This window comes from Grammomys surdaster, unplaced genomic scaffold, assembly GCF_004785775.1.
Source record: "Grammomys surdaster isolate TR1022 unplaced genomic scaffold, NIH_TR_1.0 125672, whole genome shotgun sequence".
Classification (NCBI taxonomy): Eukaryota; Metazoa; Chordata; class Mammalia; order Rodentia; family Muridae; genus Grammomys; species Grammomys surdaster.
The window spans coordinates 335,292-354,896 of record NW_021620509.1 but is presented as its reverse complement, the minus strand read 5'-3'; the positions used below and the strand labels follow the sequence as shown (position 1 = coordinate 354,896).

Below are 19,605 nucleotides of genomic sequence, written 5' to 3'. Positions count from 1 at the left end.
TGGTGGGTCCTGGAATGCAGGTTCTGGATTGGTGAGCTCTGGATACATCCACCAATGAAAACACCATATTGGCAGTGACGCTACCAGCGGAGCAACAGCGGCTTTCGGAGTCAGTTCAGTGGAGCAGGTTAACCTGTTCATTTCCTAATCGGACTTAGTTGCAGTAACCAGCACTGCCTTCCCCAGGGACAGGGCAGCGAAAAGCTGAATTCGGGAGTAGCATTCCCCAGCTCAAGCTTCCCAGGTCTGTGGTGAGAACCCTGGAGGATGGGAGGGCCCCACGAGCTTTAGTTAGGGAGAAAGAGAGAGACTCTTGGAGGCCAGTCCGTGGGGAGAAGGCTCCATAAACAGCTCCTTGATGTTAACAACAGCCAGGGCCTACGGGAGCAAGGGCCGCCCGGCAACGAAACCACTGTTTGTCAACAGGGGTTCTTGGATGCCTTGCCCTCGAGGGACAGCCCCCACTCAGGCAAAACCGGCGTGCCAATGCCTGCACTTTAATTTCAGGCTTTCCCGCAACTTCACAGATTTCAAGGTTTGTTTGCCTAGTACTACTAATCACTGAATGTTTGGGTCCAAGCCTGAGGCCAGCGCAATCCCTGTTCTTTTCCTTCTGCTGTGAGAGCGCCCCCACCTGTCCAGAGAATTGCGGCCCAGAAAGGCTCCAACTGAACCAAAGTTCTAGATACCCATTTCCTCTTAACCACAAATACAAACATGAACATTACTTTTTCTTAATAAATTTATTCACAAAAAAAGTGAGATTGCAGAGGTTCTGGGGGCTGTACATGGTCAAGGGCCTGGTACTTTCTGTACATGGGACAGGAAAACAAGGCGGAAGGGTACTTCTTAATAAAAAAAATAATGGGAGCTACAACCAACCCTCCTCCCCTCCCCGATTAAAAAGACACAAAAATAGACGTCTGTGAGGTAAGTGGGGAGCCTGGGAGCTTAACGGTATTGAGAAGATTTTCACAGGTGCCAGGGCTTCAAGATGGTGTCACAGGCACCGAAGTGGTTCCTGCATCAATTGGTAGAACAGCACGTAGCCCTCACTGGATGCCACCTGATTTTCACTGACAGGGGAGACACTGAGAAGAGAAATGGAAAATGGCTGTGGTCATTCCGGTAGATTCCCCCTCTGTCCTACAAGACTCAATATGGAGTAGCCAGGTGGAGATCAAGAGAGACTCTCTATCTACCCTTTGTCAGGAACTTATCTTTTCAGACCTCATAGGAAGGGGTGGTGCCAGGGCTACAGTGGGGTAGGGCAGGAGTTGAATAAGAGGTTGTTCTCACCGGGAGTCATTGTAGACATGCCAACCAGTCTGGCACCGGCACAGGGCTGTGTAGTGGCCATAGTGGACGCTACCCGAGTGATTGCAAAGGGCATATAGCTGGTAGACAGGGCTTCCTGCGGGTTAGATAACATCAGTTTCTACAGCCACAAGTTTTGTCTCCCTTCTGAAGATTCCTTAGGACGTTCCCTGCCAGACTCACCCGCTTTGTCGCTGGCAAAGTCCCCTAGGCTTAGTCGCTGCAGTGGGAAGTCTACACCTACTGAACTTTTCTTGATGGAGCCTCGGGAGGTGGAAAATCGGTTCAGATCTAAGCCCTGGTTAAGGAGCATTGGGGAGGCTAAGGGTCTTTAACAGGGACTGCAGTAATAAATTCAGTACCCTCCATTCCCCCAACACGTCCTGAAAGGTGGCAGAGAAAGTTGGGGTGGCAGGTTTTCCCTCAGGGAAACTCATTGAAGGTGAGGAAACACTGTATGGGAGATACCCTAAGAGAAATAAGAACTTGAAGATTAGGATATGGAGCACGAGGATTCGGGGGAATCTTTGTACTGTCAATTTTTTGGTACTTCGTGTTTTCTGCCGACATCGGTCACACACCTAAATAAACAGCAAATAGTGTTAGTCAGTGTGCTCCCACCTAGACTGGTCTTTCTGACACCCCAACTCACACATAAATTTAGTATGTGTCTCATTGCTTTGCCCCTCCTTTAACCTAGGCATAGTAGGACATACCTGAGACCCCCAACACACGCTCAGACGTGTAACTGTTATTCCCAAGTCAGAGAGACATGCATCTCCTTTTATCTAGACAGACCCACCCAGGTCCCCCCTCCCACTAGCTCCCCCATTGAAGTCCCACATACTGGGGCATTCTCCGACTCTAGTTCTTCCTCCTTGGTGAAAAGGCTGAAGCAATCGCGCAAAGACACTTTGCCCCCAGCAAATCCTTTCTAGGGGGAAAGGGGAAGTGAGGGTCAGCATATTGAGTTCCCCCCCCCTTTTTTTTAAAAATCTTTTTAAAATCCAGGCTTTAATTCTGTTCCCACCCACACTTAGGGATGGGGAAGGGTGGGTCACAGAACCCATGTTCCATCACTCCTGGAATCTACTGGAATCCCACCTTAGGGATGGGCAGGGACAGGTCACAAAAAACCTCGAAGGTCGTGGAGCGATACCCACAGGCCTGGCACTTGAGGCAACTTTTCAACTGGCCCACAAACAGGTCTAGGTAGAAGCAAAAAGGCAGGAGAAGTTGTCATCGTCATAGTCAGATGCCTGAAGTGCTCTCCTAGAATCCTGTCTCGTCCTGTGCCTTTGATCTGCCTTTCTAACTACAACGCTGCTGCTCAGCTCCACACACCGTTTCCCACACTCGGCATCTACCCTTGCTCCCGTGCCTCCTCCTCCCGAGCCCCAGCTCCCACTCTGCTGCCCCATTGCATACCCACAATCTTGCTGTCTTCTCGCTCCAGGTAGCGCTTCCACATTAAGTTGGCTCGGTCATCATCACTACCACAGAGCAAAGGAAGGGGGCAACCTGTGAGACAGCTGTAATACTGGGTGCCCCAAACCACAGAAATTATCCACAGAACCCTGCTCCCTGTCCATATACCAGCTCCTTCCCTAAATTTCTAGTCAAAGGAGTAAGTAATACTTCGGGGAACTTTCTGGGGAAATCCAAGATGAAAGGCGAGATAGATAGATATAGATAGATAGATAGATAGATAGATAGATAATCTCCCTCTACAAGCTCTTTTGACATATTTGACTGTAGAAGTTCTCTCCTTCCCCAGTTTAATGGCATCCCTGACACTATTTTCTGCCTCTATAAGTACTTTTCAGCTTCCCTCTTCCTTTTTTTTTCTTTTTTTTTTTTTCCTGTGCTAAAGAGTCTCCCCTAAGCCCTACATTTCCAGTTTCAGTTAGCCCAGTTCTGTGACGACTGAATGCTGATGAACTACTGGGAAGAGGAGCAAGGGGGACCAACTCTTACCTCAATTCAGGTTCTTCATGCAGAGCTCCTCCTCGGCGAGGTGCAGAAGGAACTGGACCACTGGCCAGGATTGGTGGTGCCCGGTGGCCTCGTCGGTTGATTTCGAGGTGCAACCGCTCCATGAGGAGCTTCAGGAACTCTTGGGCATCCTGCTGGCTACAGCCAGACAGAATATAGGCAACTAATCCCCTCATGGTCCACACAGTATCCCCTGCCCAAATGTGGGTCCCTCTTTCCACAGTGTAGGAAATCTCAAGGCTCAGAACACTGCTGCTAGAGCTTCTGCTTGGCTCCAACCCCAGACCTAGTCAGAGAGAAAGCCCATTCACTCAGTTTCCCCACCTGTATCCAGAGAAGGAAGGGACGTATTTCTGGAAGACAGCCCGGAATCGGGTAGGATTCACAGCTTCACAGGAGTCAGGATGCCAGAGGGCACCAATCACATCTGCAAAGGCTGTTGGTCGGACAGTGGGGAAGGGATTTCAAAGTTAATGTCTAGAAGAGCAGGCGGAAGGAGATTCAGTGGCTAGAAAATCGCCAAAAAGAAACTGAGGAAAATGGATGTAACCACCAGCTTGAAGGTCTGGAAACCATGAGTATTGGGAGGATAGAACTGAAGGGGTTGGGGGAGAGAGAAGTATCAGGAGTAGTTGCCCACCTTCTGTGAGTTCCTGGGCTCTGCCTCCTCTAGGCACCTCTTGTCGGAAGTCCCTTCGCAGACAAAAGTCTCGAAGAGGCCTTGTACTGCTCAAACACTGTAGCACTGCGTTCAGGAAGCACTGGGGGGGGGGGGCAGTGGGAACACTGCTGTTGTTACCTTTCCAGACCAGTGCTCAGCAGGACTAAGAGAGTGTCAGTGCACTCCTGCATGCCCTGCCTAGGTCTGCACTTGTCTCCGCCCCCAACACCATCTCACATTGCTTTTACAGAGAAGGACAGGAAAATGGCTCTTACTGTATTTCCTAGATTTCGGAGGCCAACATGACCAGAGCCCAGAAGCAGTGTGTGGTGAGCCTAGAAAGTCAGAGGACAGTCATATTCTCCTGGCGTTTTCAATAGCATGCTGCCAATGTCTCCCCAGCGCCATCTGTGCCCAGCTCTACCCTGCTTCCCTCACTGGTCATCTTACCTCACTGGTCATGAGTAGTAAACCCATTACAGCTGAGTGTACCACAGATTCAGCCATGGCTGTCATACCTAGTCCCCATTTACTCCGCTGCCAAGCTAGCCGCCGCTGCAGCTCCTGAGGCAACTCCCTAAGCACTGGCATGGTTGCCCAGCTGCTCCCCACACCCACTTTACTGCCCCCAAACCCCCCTCCTGCCCCCGTGGCCCCTTCTTGCACCCTCTCCTGCTGGCTCCAACTGCAAGCAGCCTAGCTCAGTTAGCTCAGGAAATGGGTAACCACACCAGTAGAGGTGCTCTTAACTCCACCCCTTCTCAGTAGAGGTGCTCTTAACTCCACCCCTTCTCAGCTCTAGGGATTAATTAGGCCTAGGCCCAGTCCTAGGAGAAAAGCTGCCTTAAAAGAGAGGGCCTAAGGACCCAAAGAAGAATTCTAAATACTCGGGCTAAGTCCCTAGGGACTAGAATGGCACACCAAGTTGGAGAATCACATACAACCCAAAATAAGATCTAGAAGGTCTCAGAAAAGACAAGAATCCACTGGTGTAATGAGGGGTTGACAACGGGACTTGGAGAAGGGAACACAGGAAAGCCATAGTATGACAAAGTTGAAGGCAAGAGGAACATGAGCATGGAAGACCACGTGTGCTGGCAAGTCCTCACCATCTTGTCATCAGAGTAGAAAGGCTCAGAAGGCCGGGCAGCTATCATGTGGAAGGAGCCATGGGAAGTAGGGGGCTCTGTCCGTATGGTGAGCAGGGTAGGGGGGCCAGGGAAGCCCCCAAGACGCCGGAGAGAAGTACTACGTCTCAAAGTGGGTGGCTCAGGCCGGAGTGCCAAGCGGCTCAGTGCAGACCCTAGCTCACCAGCGCCACGGTGCCCTCCCAAGGCAATCCCCAATGGACGCAAGTCCCCACTGCTCACAGACTTAGAACGGGCTAAGTTGGTCCGGGATGGGAGAGGCAGAGCCACAGTTGGGGGCGGTGAGCCAGGCAAGGGAACCCCATGATCTGCTCGAAGGGGACCTCTAGGATTAGAGGTCCGACCCCGACCCAACTCCAGTCTCTTGAGCCTTTCGTCTGGGGGACCTGGCCTGGGAGGCAAAGGTCGTAACATGGAGTTTGGCCCAGGAACTGGGTTTCGGCACTCCTTGCTGCGGGCCCGGGGAGGAAATGGTATCTTGACTCCCACTCGGGGCTGTACATTGACAGGTGGCTCTCGAGTACGGCCCAGGCGGTGCTCAGAAGCCTGGGGCATTGTGGGCACCCCACAGGCTGGACCTGAGGAGAACAGAGGGGCAGCATTTGAATTAGGAAGGGAGATAAGATACAGGCTACCATGCAAGCTGGCTTCTTCATGTACCGAGGGCACTAATAACGTTTATAAAATCAGTTCTTGCATTTCAGGACCTGGCAATGTTTGGCACAAAAACAAAACCCCCCAAAAAACCAAAAAACACCTTAGTACTCCTTGAGTAAACAAATGACTGGATAGTAGACCATCATTTTGACCTTTCCATGTCCTACCCCCTCTGTCTATAGAATACAGATTTATTTAAAAGCCAATGGTAATCTCAATCTCAGCTGTTTTTATAATCTACAAACTTCTAAAAATCCTCATATGTGGCTAGTCAAGTGGGATGTGCCATAGACCTGGCACTGTGGACGCAGGAATCACTCCAAAAGACAGCATTCCAATCTCAACCCCTGCTCCTCTAGGTTGCAAATGAAGCCGATTAAACGGGTGATCTGCAATCCACTCCCTCCTCCAATTCTCGGATCCTACTTGGTATTTGGGCCCAGAGGGGCAATGGTTTGAGATGGAGGACAAACTACTTGACCCCTAATTTGTACACCTCTCCCACCACAGCAGGGTTTTACCCGGGTCCGCCCCCCTCGAGGGCAGAAAGGCCGAGGCTGCTGATTGGCTGTGGGGTCCGGCGGCATATTCCCCGCGGTCCGAGAATGCTGTTCTTCGAGCCCAGTGCTCCCAGGCCCCAGTGGGCACCGCGACCATTTCCCTTTGTGGTGAACGTCCTTTGGGGTCTGGATCCATCTTCCCTCGGCTCTCCCACCCCACCCCGCCATTAACGTCCCGGCCCATACCTGTCCCCCGGTGAGGCGGCGGGGGAGGCCAGCCGGGGTCCAGCTCCAGCTCAAGGCCACCCCCTCCTACCCCAGAACAGCCTCCCCGCAGGCCAGGCTGCAGTTTTAGCTGCAGCTGTTGCCCAGCTTGCTCCCGCCGCAAGGGCCGCCGCCATCTTTGTTGGTGCCGCCTGGCCACCGGCCACCGGCTTCACAGTCTCTTAAGCGCCTGCGCGCCCACACTCGGAATCCTCCCACCTACCTCCTCGGCGCTTGCGTGAGCCCGCCCCCACGGCTCCCCGACCGACACCATGGAAACGCAGCCAACTTTAGAACCACTAGTTTCAGGCCCTGCCTAGTGGTGGTCTTTCAACCATTGCTGCAAGCCTCTGAGGCCAAGGCTCCTCACCCAGTCATATATGGTCCATAGGGATGAAGAGACAAAAAGTCGAAGAATAATAGAAGGGTTTGCAACACAGATTCTTCCCAAACAAGAGGGATGCAATGAGAAAGCAGCATGCAGGTCCAGGTCTAGCAGCAAACCAATAGAGAAGCATTTAGCAACTCCACCTAAGGATGGGGAGATCCCTAGTGGGCAGAGAACGCTGGACCTGTGAAACCCATTCTTCAAGCTTCTTTGTAGGCTCAGGCAGTAAGTAAAGCACGGTCCACTGCTAAAGGACAAAAGTAAACCCCAATAGCAGGGAAAGAAACCAGATTTTCTTCCATTCACTCCCTCCCCCCAAGCTAGTGTAGTTGTTCATGTACCTCCTTATTTTGCTTGTTTACCTTGTTAACAGCCATGAAGGAGAACCACAGGCCACCATGGGAAGCAGCTTTTATTGACAGGTTGTCTCCAGAAACCAAAAAGCTATATGCTGTCAGTTACACCTCATGCCTCCAAAATGCCTCCAGGGCTCTACTTGGAGAAGAGATACAAATTGCCTATTTCAAGGCCCAAATCTTTCACCTCTCTGTATAGCTTAATTTAGAAACGTTGCGACCTTGCCCTCTTGTTGGGTTTTGTATTTGTCCCTCCAGCTACTTTGTAACAGCCAGAGGTGACCCCTTGAAGGAATCATGAGAAAGGAGAAAGCAGGAATGAATAGAGTCTAGCAACAGTTCCTCTGTCCTGCCTCAGAGGCTTCATCCTTCATTGGTTGCATTTTTCTTTGTGCTGGATCACACCCTTCTGAATCAGATCAGGGACTTCCACTGCCAGCCAAGGACCCAGCTGCAATGCAAGGGAAACCCTGTGAGGTTACTGCCACAGTCCATGCCTCTTGTTCCACCTGAGCCTCCTTTCCAGAGACTCTAGGTCCTAGAGTCTAGGAGGATGTTTAGTCTCAGCTACGTGTATAATATTGCTTATCCCTGAACCCTCCCTCTTCCTCGCATACACCAAGAATAACAAACTTACCCCCAGGGCCATGAGATGAGCTAGTCCAAACTTGGGTACATTCCTGGCCCACAAAGGTTTGAAATGATCAGTCAGACATATTTTGCCACCCCTATGAGAAAGACAAGAGGAAGGTGTTGACACACAAAACTGGCTTAATGTATAGCAGCCTCTTGGGAACTTAGGAAGATTATTTGTGCTCAGAATCGAGAACAAGGTCAGCTAAGGACTTTTCATAGGCTTGACATAGGAGACCCGGATTCCCTCTAGACTCTGGAGCAGCAGGCTCTGGAGAAGCCATTTGTCTCTTGAGCTCCTCCCCAAGGCTACCTTTGCTCTTTCTCACCTCCTACTCAGTCCTACCTGTACATCTTTGCTGTCTTCCCATCCAGCTCAGGGACTGCAATTTCTGGAGCAGTAGTGGGGTACGTGACAGGAATCTGGAGAAATTACAAAGCCATAATAAAACAGACAAGTGAGAGGAAAAATGAACTAGTCTAATCAAACATATGTATCTCTTGGCTGAACTGCTTGTTCCGAAGATTCCCCCAGTGGCATGTACATATTAGGATTCTAGACACAGAGAATAGTAACTGTTACATAGCTGCTTCAAACCTCAGTTTTCCCCTCCCACTTTAAAAGCTTTATTTGGTCCCTACATGAAAGGTTAGTTTGTCAACAATCAGCTAACAAGCCTTTTCTACTAACCTTCATACTTCCCATTCTACCACACTCACTTCAAACTCGATGTCAAACTCGTATTTGAGAAGGTCATGGATGTACCAGCATTTTCCAAACCACCTGCAACAGAGACCAAACCTCAGACCATTCCCAGCAAATGCAAATGACATCTCTGCTTAGGTCACTAAACTGGAAGACTCACATGTCAGGAATTAGGAACTCTAAACTTCTGAATGGCTGCTCTGGCAGTTGGTTATGGGATACCAAATTGCTTAAGCCAGGTGAGGCTCCTACCCATACCTCCCAAGGGCCTGCTTACCGGGTTCCTTCCTTGTTGGACTCCAGTCGGAACCAATCATTGTCTGAATTCTTGTTGTTCTCCACATACTGAAAACAGAAAATGAGATCTTAGAGAAAAGGGAGCTGGAGCCAGGGAGTAGTGGCAAGCATCGTTAGTCCCAGCACTCAGGATGCAAGCAGATCTCTCAGTTCAAGGCCAGCCTGGGCTACACAGAGAAACCCTGACATAAAAAAACAAAAAGCAAACAACACACACAAACGCACAGGCACTGGCTCTGGAACCAAGGGCAGCCCCTCTTGTCCAAAAAAAAAAAGTATGGTTACTTCCTCTTTAGTATGATTCTGAACAATTTTACTTATTTATATTTTATTTTATTTATATGAGTACACTGTAGCTGTCAGACACACCAGTAGAGGGCATCAGATCCCATTACAGATGGTTATGAGCCACCATGTGGTTGCTGGGAATTGAACTCAGGACCTCTGGAAGAGCAGTCAGTGCTCTTAACTGCTGAGCCATCTCTGCAGCCTGATTTTTAACAATTTTAAAGACATAAGCAAAAGGAAGGAAAACGCTAAAGGAATAAGTTGGGGGCTTTCTCAAAGCAGATAACAGAATGACTATATTCCCTACAATATAGCAAGCAAAGAATATTTGGAGATTTGTGAGGTTGTGTTCTCACTTCTGGTAGTGTCTGTCCTCAGCCCCAACCACATTTTACCACATACATTATTCCTGGAGGACTCTGTGCTAACTTCCATTAGTAGCCACAAGCTGGTGACTTTCAAATCTTTGCCTTTAGTTCAAGCCTTTGTCAGAATTTCAGATTCTAGTATCCAATTGTATGCTTTAATTTATACCTTTACCTAACAGAAAACTGAAACTTAGAACTTCCACTGGATTTTATACTGCCCCCCCCCATCCTCTTCAGGGTCTCTTGTCCAGGCTAACCTCAACCTACCTTATATAACTAAGAATGATGATCCTCCTGCCTCCACCTTCTGCATACTGGGATAATAGGTATGAACCACTGTAGCTGGTCTTTGCTACTTTGTGGGTTTCTTCTTTGTCCCCCCTGTCTCACCCCCTAACACTAGATAGGAGAGAAACAACTGTATAGAGGAGACAGGAATTAGGAAAATCCCTGAATCTAATTTATTTTCATTTGCTTCTTCTTTGATCATGGCTACTAACTGCAACCAACCTCCTTTAACAACTAACAACAACTCCCAACCCCCACCTATCAGGGCCCTCACATTTTTGTACCCTCTGAAAAGTTCCCAGAATTCCAAATATCACACAATTACAGAAATTATCTCCAGCTGGCAAAACCATCCCTCTATTCCAGCTTGAGGCAAATCATGATCAGCTGCTGTCAGTTCGAAGTGACCCATATCCCCACACCTGGGATTAAAGTAAAAGTACATTCTTATAACATTTCTGGGGTCTTTGTTGTTGTTTTTAATTCTAGAATTCTCACTACAGACCACCACAGACATTCTCAGTTTCAGGGAGCAGTCTCACTCAGCCACCTGAGGCAGAACACCAGCCTTCATTCCTGACCTTTCCCTTACTAATCCTTCCTGATGCGCTGCTGATTTTAGTTTCTGCTGTTCATCTGTTACAGGGTCTCTCTGTAGCCAGGGCTGGAACTAAACTCACTGAAATCTTCCTGCCTCAGTCTCCCCTGTACTAGGTTTATAGGTATATACTGCAACATCTAGCCTTAGCCCTAACTCAAATTTTACTCTTTTTTTTTTTTCTTGATAGTCTCACTAAATTGCTCAGGCTGGCCTTGAACTCATTCTGAAACAACTAGTGAAGGTTTGTATATGCTTGGCCCAGGGAGTGGAACCATTAGAAGGTGTGGCCCTTGGAGTAATTGTGGCCTTGTTGGAGTAGGTGTGTCACTGTGGGTGTGGGCTTTAAGACCCTCATCCTAGCTGCCTGAGAAGTGAGTATTCTGCTAGCAGCCTTCAGATGAAGATCTAGAGCTCCTCCTGAACCATGCCTGTCTGGATGCTGCCATGTTCCCACCTTGATGATAATGGACTGAACCTCTGAACCTGGAAGCCAGCCCCAATTAAATGTTGTCCTTATAAGAGGTGCCTTGATCGCCGGGCGGTGGTGGTGCATGCCTTTAATCCCAGCACTTGGGAGGCAAAGGCAGGCGGATTTCTGAGTTCGAGGCCAGCCTGGTCTACAGAGTGAGTTCCAGGACAGCCAGGGCTACACAGAGAAACCCTGTCTCGAAGAAAAAAAAAAGAAAGAAAGAAAAAAAAAAAGAAAAAAGGTGTCTTGGTCATGGTGTCTGTTCACAGCAGTAAAAACTCTTTTGTTTGTTTGTTTGTTTTTGTTTGTTTGTTTTTGTTACTGAATCAGATCTCCTGAAACTGCTACTATGGATGGTTGTGAGCAATCATGTAAATGCTGGGAACCAAACCAGATCCTCTGCAAGGGCGGTAGGAGAGCCATTCCTTCATTCCTGTCCTTATGTCTTGAGTGTCCTTTCCCTACCGTTATGTTTTATATGCTAGTGTGTGTGTGTGTGTGTGTGTGTGTGTGTGTGTGTGTGTAGCCATGCCAAGGTGTTACATGTGGTAATTAGAGGACAACCTGAAGGAGGCAGTTGTCTTCTGTGGGTTTCCAGGATCAACCTAAGGTTTAGGCTTAGTAGAAGGTGCTTTACAAACTGAGCCATCTCCCTCTGGCCCTGTGTTTATACTTCAAATTTTACCACTTCTAAGAAGCCTCACTATAGCTGGCATTTTAGCTACTTTACAGTTTCTTGCTTTTTCCACCCTTTATCCCCAGCTTCTTCCCCTATCACTAGATAGGAGAGAAAGAAAAACACAGGAGGAGGGTGAAACGGGGGAGGTAGGAGATGAGGGGAATACCTGAATCTAAGCTCTTTCTTGTTTCTTCTTTGAGAAAGACTACTAACAAACCACAGCTGAGTGACCATCAAGCACCAAATGTAGCAGCAGTCTAGCTTTTATATACCTTCTGAAATTTTCCCAGAATTCCAATTGTCATGCAATCACAGAAACTATCTGCAGCTAGCAAAACCAAGCCTCTGCTAGAGCACAAGTCAAATCACAGTCAGCTGCTTTGAAGCAGCCCCATAGTCCCCACACATGGGATTAAAACAAAAACGTATTCTTACGCTTCTGTTTAACACAATAATATGCTTTATTGTTGTTGTGTTTGAAGCAGGGTCTCATATAGTCCAGACTGGCTTTGAATTCATTATGTAGTCTAAAATGACCTGAGCTTTCAATCCACCTGGCTCCACATCCTGGGTACTGAGAATGAATGAGCGACATCAATTTATGAGGTGCTAGAGATAGAACCCAGGACATCTTGCATGCTAAGCAAGCACTCAGCCAATTTCTAAGTGAGGCAATACATAATGCAAGCGACCTATTGGTTTTTGAAACAGAACGCACCAAAAGGAGGGCACTCTTTATCTTCCCATAACAGAGGAATTAGCTGAAAGGATGACTATTTTATAACTAAAAACATCTAAATCTCTCTACCTCTTAACACTTTAGGTTTTCAGTCCTGACATAAATTCCATTCATTTCATCACTAAGAATGAAACATGAGCAGTGATGCATCGAGACTTCTTCCGGCTCTAAGAAATACTTTTGACCCTCTATTCCTACAGCCACCCGAGCAAACACCTGGCGCGAGAGAAACACACGTCACCTTCCCAGAACACTGCTCTGCTTTTCCTTCAAGATCTAGCCCTACTGTGCCCTTAACCGGAATCTCTTCTGCATCCTCCCTCCGGCCACCCGTAACACCCTCATTGCCCCCAAACATTCGCATTTATGTGAATTTAGATTTTAAACTTAAAAACCGGAAGCGGCTTCCACCCGGAGCCAATTCCCAAGGACACCTGATTACCCTCCACCCCTCTGCTACTCGGTCAACCAAAGGAGTAAAACTGACCCGGATAAGGGACTGATATTCCTCCTTTAGTCGCTGCACCCACAATTCCCGATCTCGGGGTCCGGCGTTAGTCTTCAGCACCGGGATCTCAGACACGACCCGCCGGGTGGCCTCGTCCGCCATCTTGGACCAGGGCGCAAGAAAATTGCGGAAGTGGAGTTGCTTGTAACTTACTCACGGCGTCGCCATCTTTACTGTGGGAAGATGAGGCCTTAAAGCGGTTTCTGAATGCACTCGATTTTTATTTTATTTTATTTTATTTTTTGTAAGAAAATAAAATTGACCCTCTGGTGTGAGCGTCCGGAAGAACAGAACGAAGGTGGGTTACTCTGTCCAGACACCTATCATTAAATCACCGGAGAATGCTCAGAGAACGACTTCCGTTCATGCTCAGAAGCAATCTTGGGAAAAACAATCTTAAGATCTTCCCAAACCAGGAAAGCTGTTTGAATTTCAGGTTTATCTAGACAACTCTTCAAAGTACCATCTTCTAAGATGCGCAATTTACGTGTTTGTGCTTCAGAATGACTTCCTTAGTTTCATTCCCTGCCCTGAATAATTAACACAACTGCATTAGGAAGTACGTGAGCTTGTTTGTTTTTTAAAGGACACTGGGTCCTATATATCCCAGACTTGCCTCAAACACATACAGGATGGCCTGGAGCTATTGCTTATGCCAAAATTAATGTGTTTATGTTTTAAAACCGACCTTAAAGATAAAACTTTTTCCAAAGAGTTACTGAATATCTTTTGTGTGCTATACATTAAGTATATAGACACGATTTCTTCTTAAATGTATTACCCCAATGGCTAGAGGACAGTCACTGAATGCCTATCTAAGTCTATGACAAGTCTTCTGGTAATTTTTTGTTGTTTTTTATTAGACCAGGCTGGCCTCCTACTCACAGAGCTCTGCCTGCTTCTGTCTCCCAAATGCTGATCAGGTAATTTCTAAATTCGTTTGAAACCAAGAAACCTCAGTAAGCGTGATGCCCACATCTGTTATTGAAGAACTTGGGGGTCAAGGTCAGAAGATTGCTGCAACTCAGTCTAAAATGAACAAACAAACCCCATATGTGGCAGCTGCTGTGGTTGCATGCCTTCAATCCCAGCATTTGGGAGGCAGAGGTCTCCAGAGTTAACCTTGGTGAGTCTACATTGACAATGAGATCCTGTTTCAAAGAGAACAAGCTCCAGGGTGGTGGTGTCTCACATCTTTGATCTCAGGAGGCAGAGGTCAGCATATCTCTGAGTTTGAGAGCCATCGTGGTCTACAGAGAGAATTCCAGGACAGTCAGGGCTACACAGAGACACAGAGAAACCCTGTCTCAAAAAAAATACAAAAACAAAACAAAACAAACAAACAAACAAACAAAACCAAAACAACCTCCTACCGAAAGAAAGAAAGACAAGACAAAGCCGGGCGGTGGTGGCACACGCCTTTGATCCCAGCACTTGGGAGGCAGAGGCAGGCGGATTTCTGAGTTCGAGGCCAGCCTGGTCTACAGAGTGAGTTCCAGGACAGCCAGGACTACACAGAGAAACCTTGTCTCGAAAAACCAAAAAAAAAAAAAAAAGACAGACAAGACAACAAGAAGTAGAAAATTGTGAAATGGCTCAGGTGGATAAAGATACTTTTAGCAAAAGCCTGGCTACCACATAAAGATGGAAGGAGAGAATGGATTCCACAAAGCTGTCCTCTGACCTACGCATGTGCTGTGGCATGTGTGCCCCTTCGACTTAAATTAATATATTTGTATTTTATGTGAGTGTTTTGCCAGCATGTGTGTAAGGTACCATGTGCACGCAGTGCCAGTAGAGGCAAGTGAAGGGCAGCAAGTGCCCTGGAGCCCGAGTTACAGACATTCCATATGAGTGCTGAGAACTGAAGACTGGTCCTCTGCAAGTGTGTCTAACTGTTGAGCTGTCTCTCCAGTTTCTAGCTGAAGACACAAACACACACAAATAGTTTTAAGAGCTGAGGATGTAGTTAAGAGCACTGACTGCTCTTCCAGAGGTCCTGAGTTCAAATCCCAGCAATCACATGGTGGCTCACAACCATCTGTAATGAGATCTGATGCCCTCTTCTGGTGTGTCTGAAGACAGTGACAGTGTACGCACATATATAAAAGAAATAACTCTTAACAACAACAAAGCTCCAAATCATCACTAGTCAGGCAATGATGGTATCAGGGCCTAGGTAACCGTTACCTGGCTAGCCTGCAATTATAAGGAAACTTTCTCATATGTTTCTGCTGTTGACTAGGACACTTTCTTTGTAATCAGTTGCAAGACTTTGTAATCAGTGCAAGACTGCCATCTTCCACCTTCCATAATTTCAATTCCAGAGGATATGATACCCTCTTTTGGAATTCAAGGACACCAGGCACACATGTGGTGTTGGGGGATGGCTTTGTGTGCTGTGTATTCAGATGCTGATTTCTTTACCTTAGAGATCTGGTTGCAGTCTGGCTGACCATTGGCATGGTCATTATTACTGAAAGCATCTCCCATCCTGATGTTGTGTGAAAACTGTTCTTCATCTCTGATTGGTTAAGGAAGAGCTGATCAGTCTGTAGCTGGGCAGGAGAGTTAAGCAGAATTTGTAATCCCAGTGAGGGAGTCCCAGGCAGAGTCACCATGAGGACACAGATGGAGCAGAAGCAGCCAGGGCAAGAATGTTGGTAATGGGGCACATGGCTGGGAAATAGCCAGCAGAATTGGGTTAGAATAGAGGAGTATCTGCCCAGCTATAGTGCAAGAAGCATATATATAAATATAAAGGTCTCTGGTCATTACTCAGGAAAAAGGGAGGCATAGACAATCCCCAAATAATACCTTTACAATGTGTTGCACATACATACCTGTAACCTCATTTCAAACCTCATTTTTAATGATGGCTCTTAAATGTTTTAACCTCCCTTGTAGCCCTCCACCCAACAGAGCTAGTGGAAAAGAAAGGATAGGGAGGAAGTGGACCTGTTTAGAAAGGTTCTTTGGAGCAACTCTTGTCTCTGTTGTCTACAAATCAGCAATTCAGCTCACAGGTCAGCAGAGGCAGCTTGATCCACTCACAAACACTTCATGGATACACCAGCAGTCCAGTTTGGTAGAGTTGGGATAGCAAACACAATCAGCAGTGGTAGCACTACCTAGCAGAGATAGTCAGATGTTGGCCTTGGCACAAGTCAGTAAGAGGGACCAGGAGGAATGCCAGGAGAAGTTCTCAGCCGTGCTTCGAGACCCACAAACTTTGCACAGCTAGCTCTATAAGCAAGCCAAGCTTAGCCTCCGTCACTCTCTGTCCTGTCCAGCAGGGCATTAAATAGGGGTCCGGGGAGATCACCTGAAAGAGAAAGTGGAGAACAGGCCGACGCAAGGAAAGACAATCTGCTATAGTCTGATCAGATCGCCATTTTTACTTTTGCACACACAGGTTATATACACAAAAAGGCAGGATGTGGGGAAGGGGATGACAAAGGAGTGTGGGTGTTCAGGGGGAGTATAGATATCTTCAGAACAGAGTGTCAGCTGGGTGAAGGTTCAGAGGACAGACCACTATGACTCCGCCTATGATTCACTTGTCTTTATCTAAGTTGGTACTATCCACCAAGGTTACCCATCTACAAGGCCTTATGACTAGGCTTAGCAGCCTTCCACCAAGCTGTCTGTTTACAATAACTCCCAGCTATCTGTTTCAGTGTTTTTCCACATAGACCCAAGACTTGGTGCTAACAGGCACGTATGTCAGGCCTACTGCTGATTTTAGGCCTATGGCTGATTTTAGGCCTTCAGTGTATAAGCAGGGCTGCTCCCCACAACTCTCTGTTGAGTCCTATTTATAACCTTCAACCATCACATGTCTACCACAGGTCTTGCCTCAGCACATGTGTCTGTCTTAGCTAACATCACTGCCAATCAGCCCAAGTCCAAGGAAGCAGCAAGAAATTTCAGTACACTACCAGAAATTTTTGGTGCATTTTTCTCTTTAGAGTCCCAACAAATGGAGGTAAACTATGCAGTGTAAGGCAGACCAATACATGTGTGTGTTAGCAAAGAATCCTTCATCATATGCCCTTTCATATGCTTGCTTTATCAGAACATTCCTTTCTCCTGTGTATGCTTCAACAAAACGTTCATTCCTTCATGAGACTTCCTTAGTCTTTCTCCTGTGTCTACTTCAGGAAAACACTCCTTCATGTGTTTGCCCCATCAAAACACCATTCAACACACTGACTTTCCAGAGAACCCTTAAGTTTCCACTTCATATACCATGCAGTCAAAACACTCATACACATTTAAAAATAATTTAAAAAATTAGTAAACTTTCTTTGAACATATTGGGACATAACCATTGCTATTTTAAAAAATTGCTGGTCCAGGGCTGCTGAGATAGCTCAGAGGGCAAAAGTAGTTGCCACCCAAGCCTGAATTTGATTTTCAGAACCCAAATAAAATTAAGGGACTGACTCCACAAGGTTGTTCTGCCTTTCACATATGACACTGTGGCACGCACATTGTTGTACACAAAAGTAATGATGATGACAGTAAAATCACTGATCTAGATGTGATTAACCTTTCAATATGCATGCCTCACTTCTGTAAAGTATTTCCTAAGGCCACACGCCAAGAAGTTAGGCAGGATTCTTACAGCTTATAAGTTATATCTAGGGACAAGCTTGTGCTGTGGGCAGAACCCTGCCTGATTTCTTGGAGTGTGGCTCATTCATGTAAGATGTTCTGACCTGGAGCCAGAATTAAGAGCAGTCCATAGACAAATAATCAAGACCATTAATCAGTACACAAGATACAAAGAATCCTCTCAGCAGGACAAAGATTTTCATTATTCCAGAGTGAAAACCAGCCGGGTGGTGGTGGTGCACGCCTTTAATCCCAGCACTTGGGAGGCAGAGGCAGGCGGATTTCTGAGTTCGAGGCCAGCCTGGTCTACAGAGTGAGTTCCAGGACAGCCAGGGCTACACAGAGAAACCCTGTCTCAAAAAAAAAAAATTTTTTTTTTTTTTTTAGCTGTTAGAATGGCTTGACCCAATGACCATCAGTGTTGGTTGCCTTTTGGATTTTTGTGAACAAGATAAGTTACAAAAAGGCCACCTGAGGCTGAGAAAGAGGACTGAGCTAGCAGAAGGAGATGACAGTTGGTGAAGGTATTGTTAGGAAACAGTTGAACCAGGAGAATTTGAGCTGAGCAGATAGGTTAGAACAGTTGTTATAGTTAGAAGTTCTTAGCATTGGGGAAACTGGAGAAGGCACTGTTTCAGCAGACTGTTGGGGAACTGAGGGAGAAACCATTGGGAGAACCATTTGAAGGGGCTGGGCTAGAAACTGGGAGGAGGGCTAGTAGGGAGGTAAGAGAACTGGATACTGAAAGACTCCTCCAAGGGGGAGACCCAGGAAGGACACAGACCCAAAGATACTCCAGAGACTGTCTTGCTGTAATTACATGTAATTACATGAGTCAGGTGATTCATTGAAATTATTGAAAGGTGATATCTTGAAGAAAAAAAACAAAACAAACAAAAAAAAAGAGGCAATGATACCTTATAAGGTACACTCTCCTTATGTGAAACAAAATAATTGGGCTACTCAATATAGAATTGTTCCCTGTAACATGACTTCTTTTTTTGTTTGTTTGGTTTTTTTTTGTTTGTTTGGGTTTTTTTTTGGTTTTTCGAGACAGGGTTTCTCTGTGTAGCCCTGGCTGTCCTGGAACTCACTCTGTAGACCAGGCTAGCCTCGAACTCTCAAACTCAGAAATCCACCTGCCTCTGCCTCCCAAGTGCTGGGATTAAAGGCGTGCAGCACCACTGCCCGGCTCAGTCAGTGCTCTTAACTACTGAGCCATCTCTCCAGCCCCTCAAACCTTATTTTTAATGATAGTTCTTAAATGTTTTAACTTTCCTTGTAGCCCACCACCGAACAAGAGGTATTGGAAAAGAAAGGATGGGGGTGGGGGCAGCGGACCTGTTTAGAAAGGTTCTTTGGAGCAACTCTTGTCTGTATTGTCTGGAAACTAGCAGTTCAGTTCACAGGTTAGCAGTCGGAGCTTGATCTACTCACAGACACTTCATGGATACACCAGCAGTCCAGTTCGGTAGAGTTGGGTTAGCAACAGCGGTAGCACTACCTAGCAGAGATAGCGAGGCCTCAACCTAGATTTGGCTTGAGTCAGCAGGAGGGACCAGCAGGAACACCAGGGGTTCTCAGCTGTGCCTCTCTCGAGGAAACAAAGATCAGCGAAGACAAAAGATTCATAGGCATTTCACAGCTAGCTGTATCAGCAAGCCAGGCCTGTCTCTGTTGACTGAGTCCTATTTATAGGCTCCAAACATCACGTGTCTTCCACGTGCCTTGCCTCAGCGCATGCATCCAATCAGCCCGAGTCTGTGGAAGCAACAAGAAACTGTAGTACACCACCAGAAGTTTTTTAGTGCATTTCTCTCTAGGGAGTCCCAACAAATGCAGCTCAACTAAAGCAACTATGTAGCTCTGTAGGGCAGACCAATACATTAGCAAAGAATCGTTCCTCAGGTCTTCTCTCCTGTGTCTCCTTCAGTGAAACATTCCTTCATGAGTCTGCCTTAGCCTTTCACACCTGTGTCCATTTTAATGACAAGTTCATGTTTGCCCCAGCAAAACACCATCCAACTGACTTTCTAAAGAACCCTTAGGTTTCCACTTGATTACTCCTACCTCTTTCCCAACTCTAGTCCTCAGCTCTCAGCCTCTGCTGGCTTTTTAAAAAC

The 19,605-nt window shown here is 47.0% G+C and overlaps 2 protein-coding genes across 3 annotated transcripts; both read right to left on the bottom strand.

Moving 5' to 3' along the window:
• Positions 1-724: 724 nt before the first annotated feature.
• Positions 725-6,679, bottom strand: Usp21 (ubiquitin specific peptidase 21). 2 transcript variants are annotated; one of them, XM_028787723.1, is made up of 13 exons: positions 6,525-6,679; positions 5,083-5,699; positions 4,249-4,308; positions 3,953-4,073; positions 3,637-3,748; positions 3,295-3,450; positions 2,746-2,810; positions 2,422-2,525; positions 2,165-2,251; positions 1,820-1,898; positions 1,501-1,608; positions 1,300-1,414; positions 725-1,091 (listed from the first exon to the last, which is right to left on the bottom strand). In XM_028787723.1, the coding sequence occupies exons 2-13, from the start codon at positions 5,674-5,676 to the stop codon at positions 1,001-1,003; spliced, it is 1,692 nt and encodes a 563-aa protein (XP_028643556.1). In that variant the 5' UTR covers positions 5,677-5,699; positions 6,525-6,679; the 3' UTR covers positions 725-1,000. The 2 variants fall into 2 exon arrangements, with proteins under 2 accessions (XP_028643556.1, XP_028643557.1); XM_028787724.1 differs by lacking the exon at positions 6,525-6,679 and having other exon boundaries at positions 5,344-5,699.
• Positions 6,680-7,324: 645 nt separating this feature from the next.
• On the bottom strand, positions 7,325-13,174 carry Ufc1 (ubiquitin-fold modifier conjugating enzyme 1). The gene is made up of 6 exons (XM_028787765.1): positions 12,842-13,174; positions 8,903-8,970; positions 8,640-8,703; positions 8,266-8,342; positions 7,924-8,014; positions 7,325-7,737 (listed from the first exon to the last, which is right to left on the bottom strand). The coding sequence occupies exons 1-6, from the start codon at positions 12,962-12,964 to the stop codon at positions 7,657-7,659; spliced, it is 504 nt and encodes a 167-aa protein (XP_028643598.1). The 5' UTR covers positions 12,965-13,174; the 3' UTR covers positions 7,325-7,656.
• Positions 13,175-19,605: the final 6,431 nt, after the last annotated feature.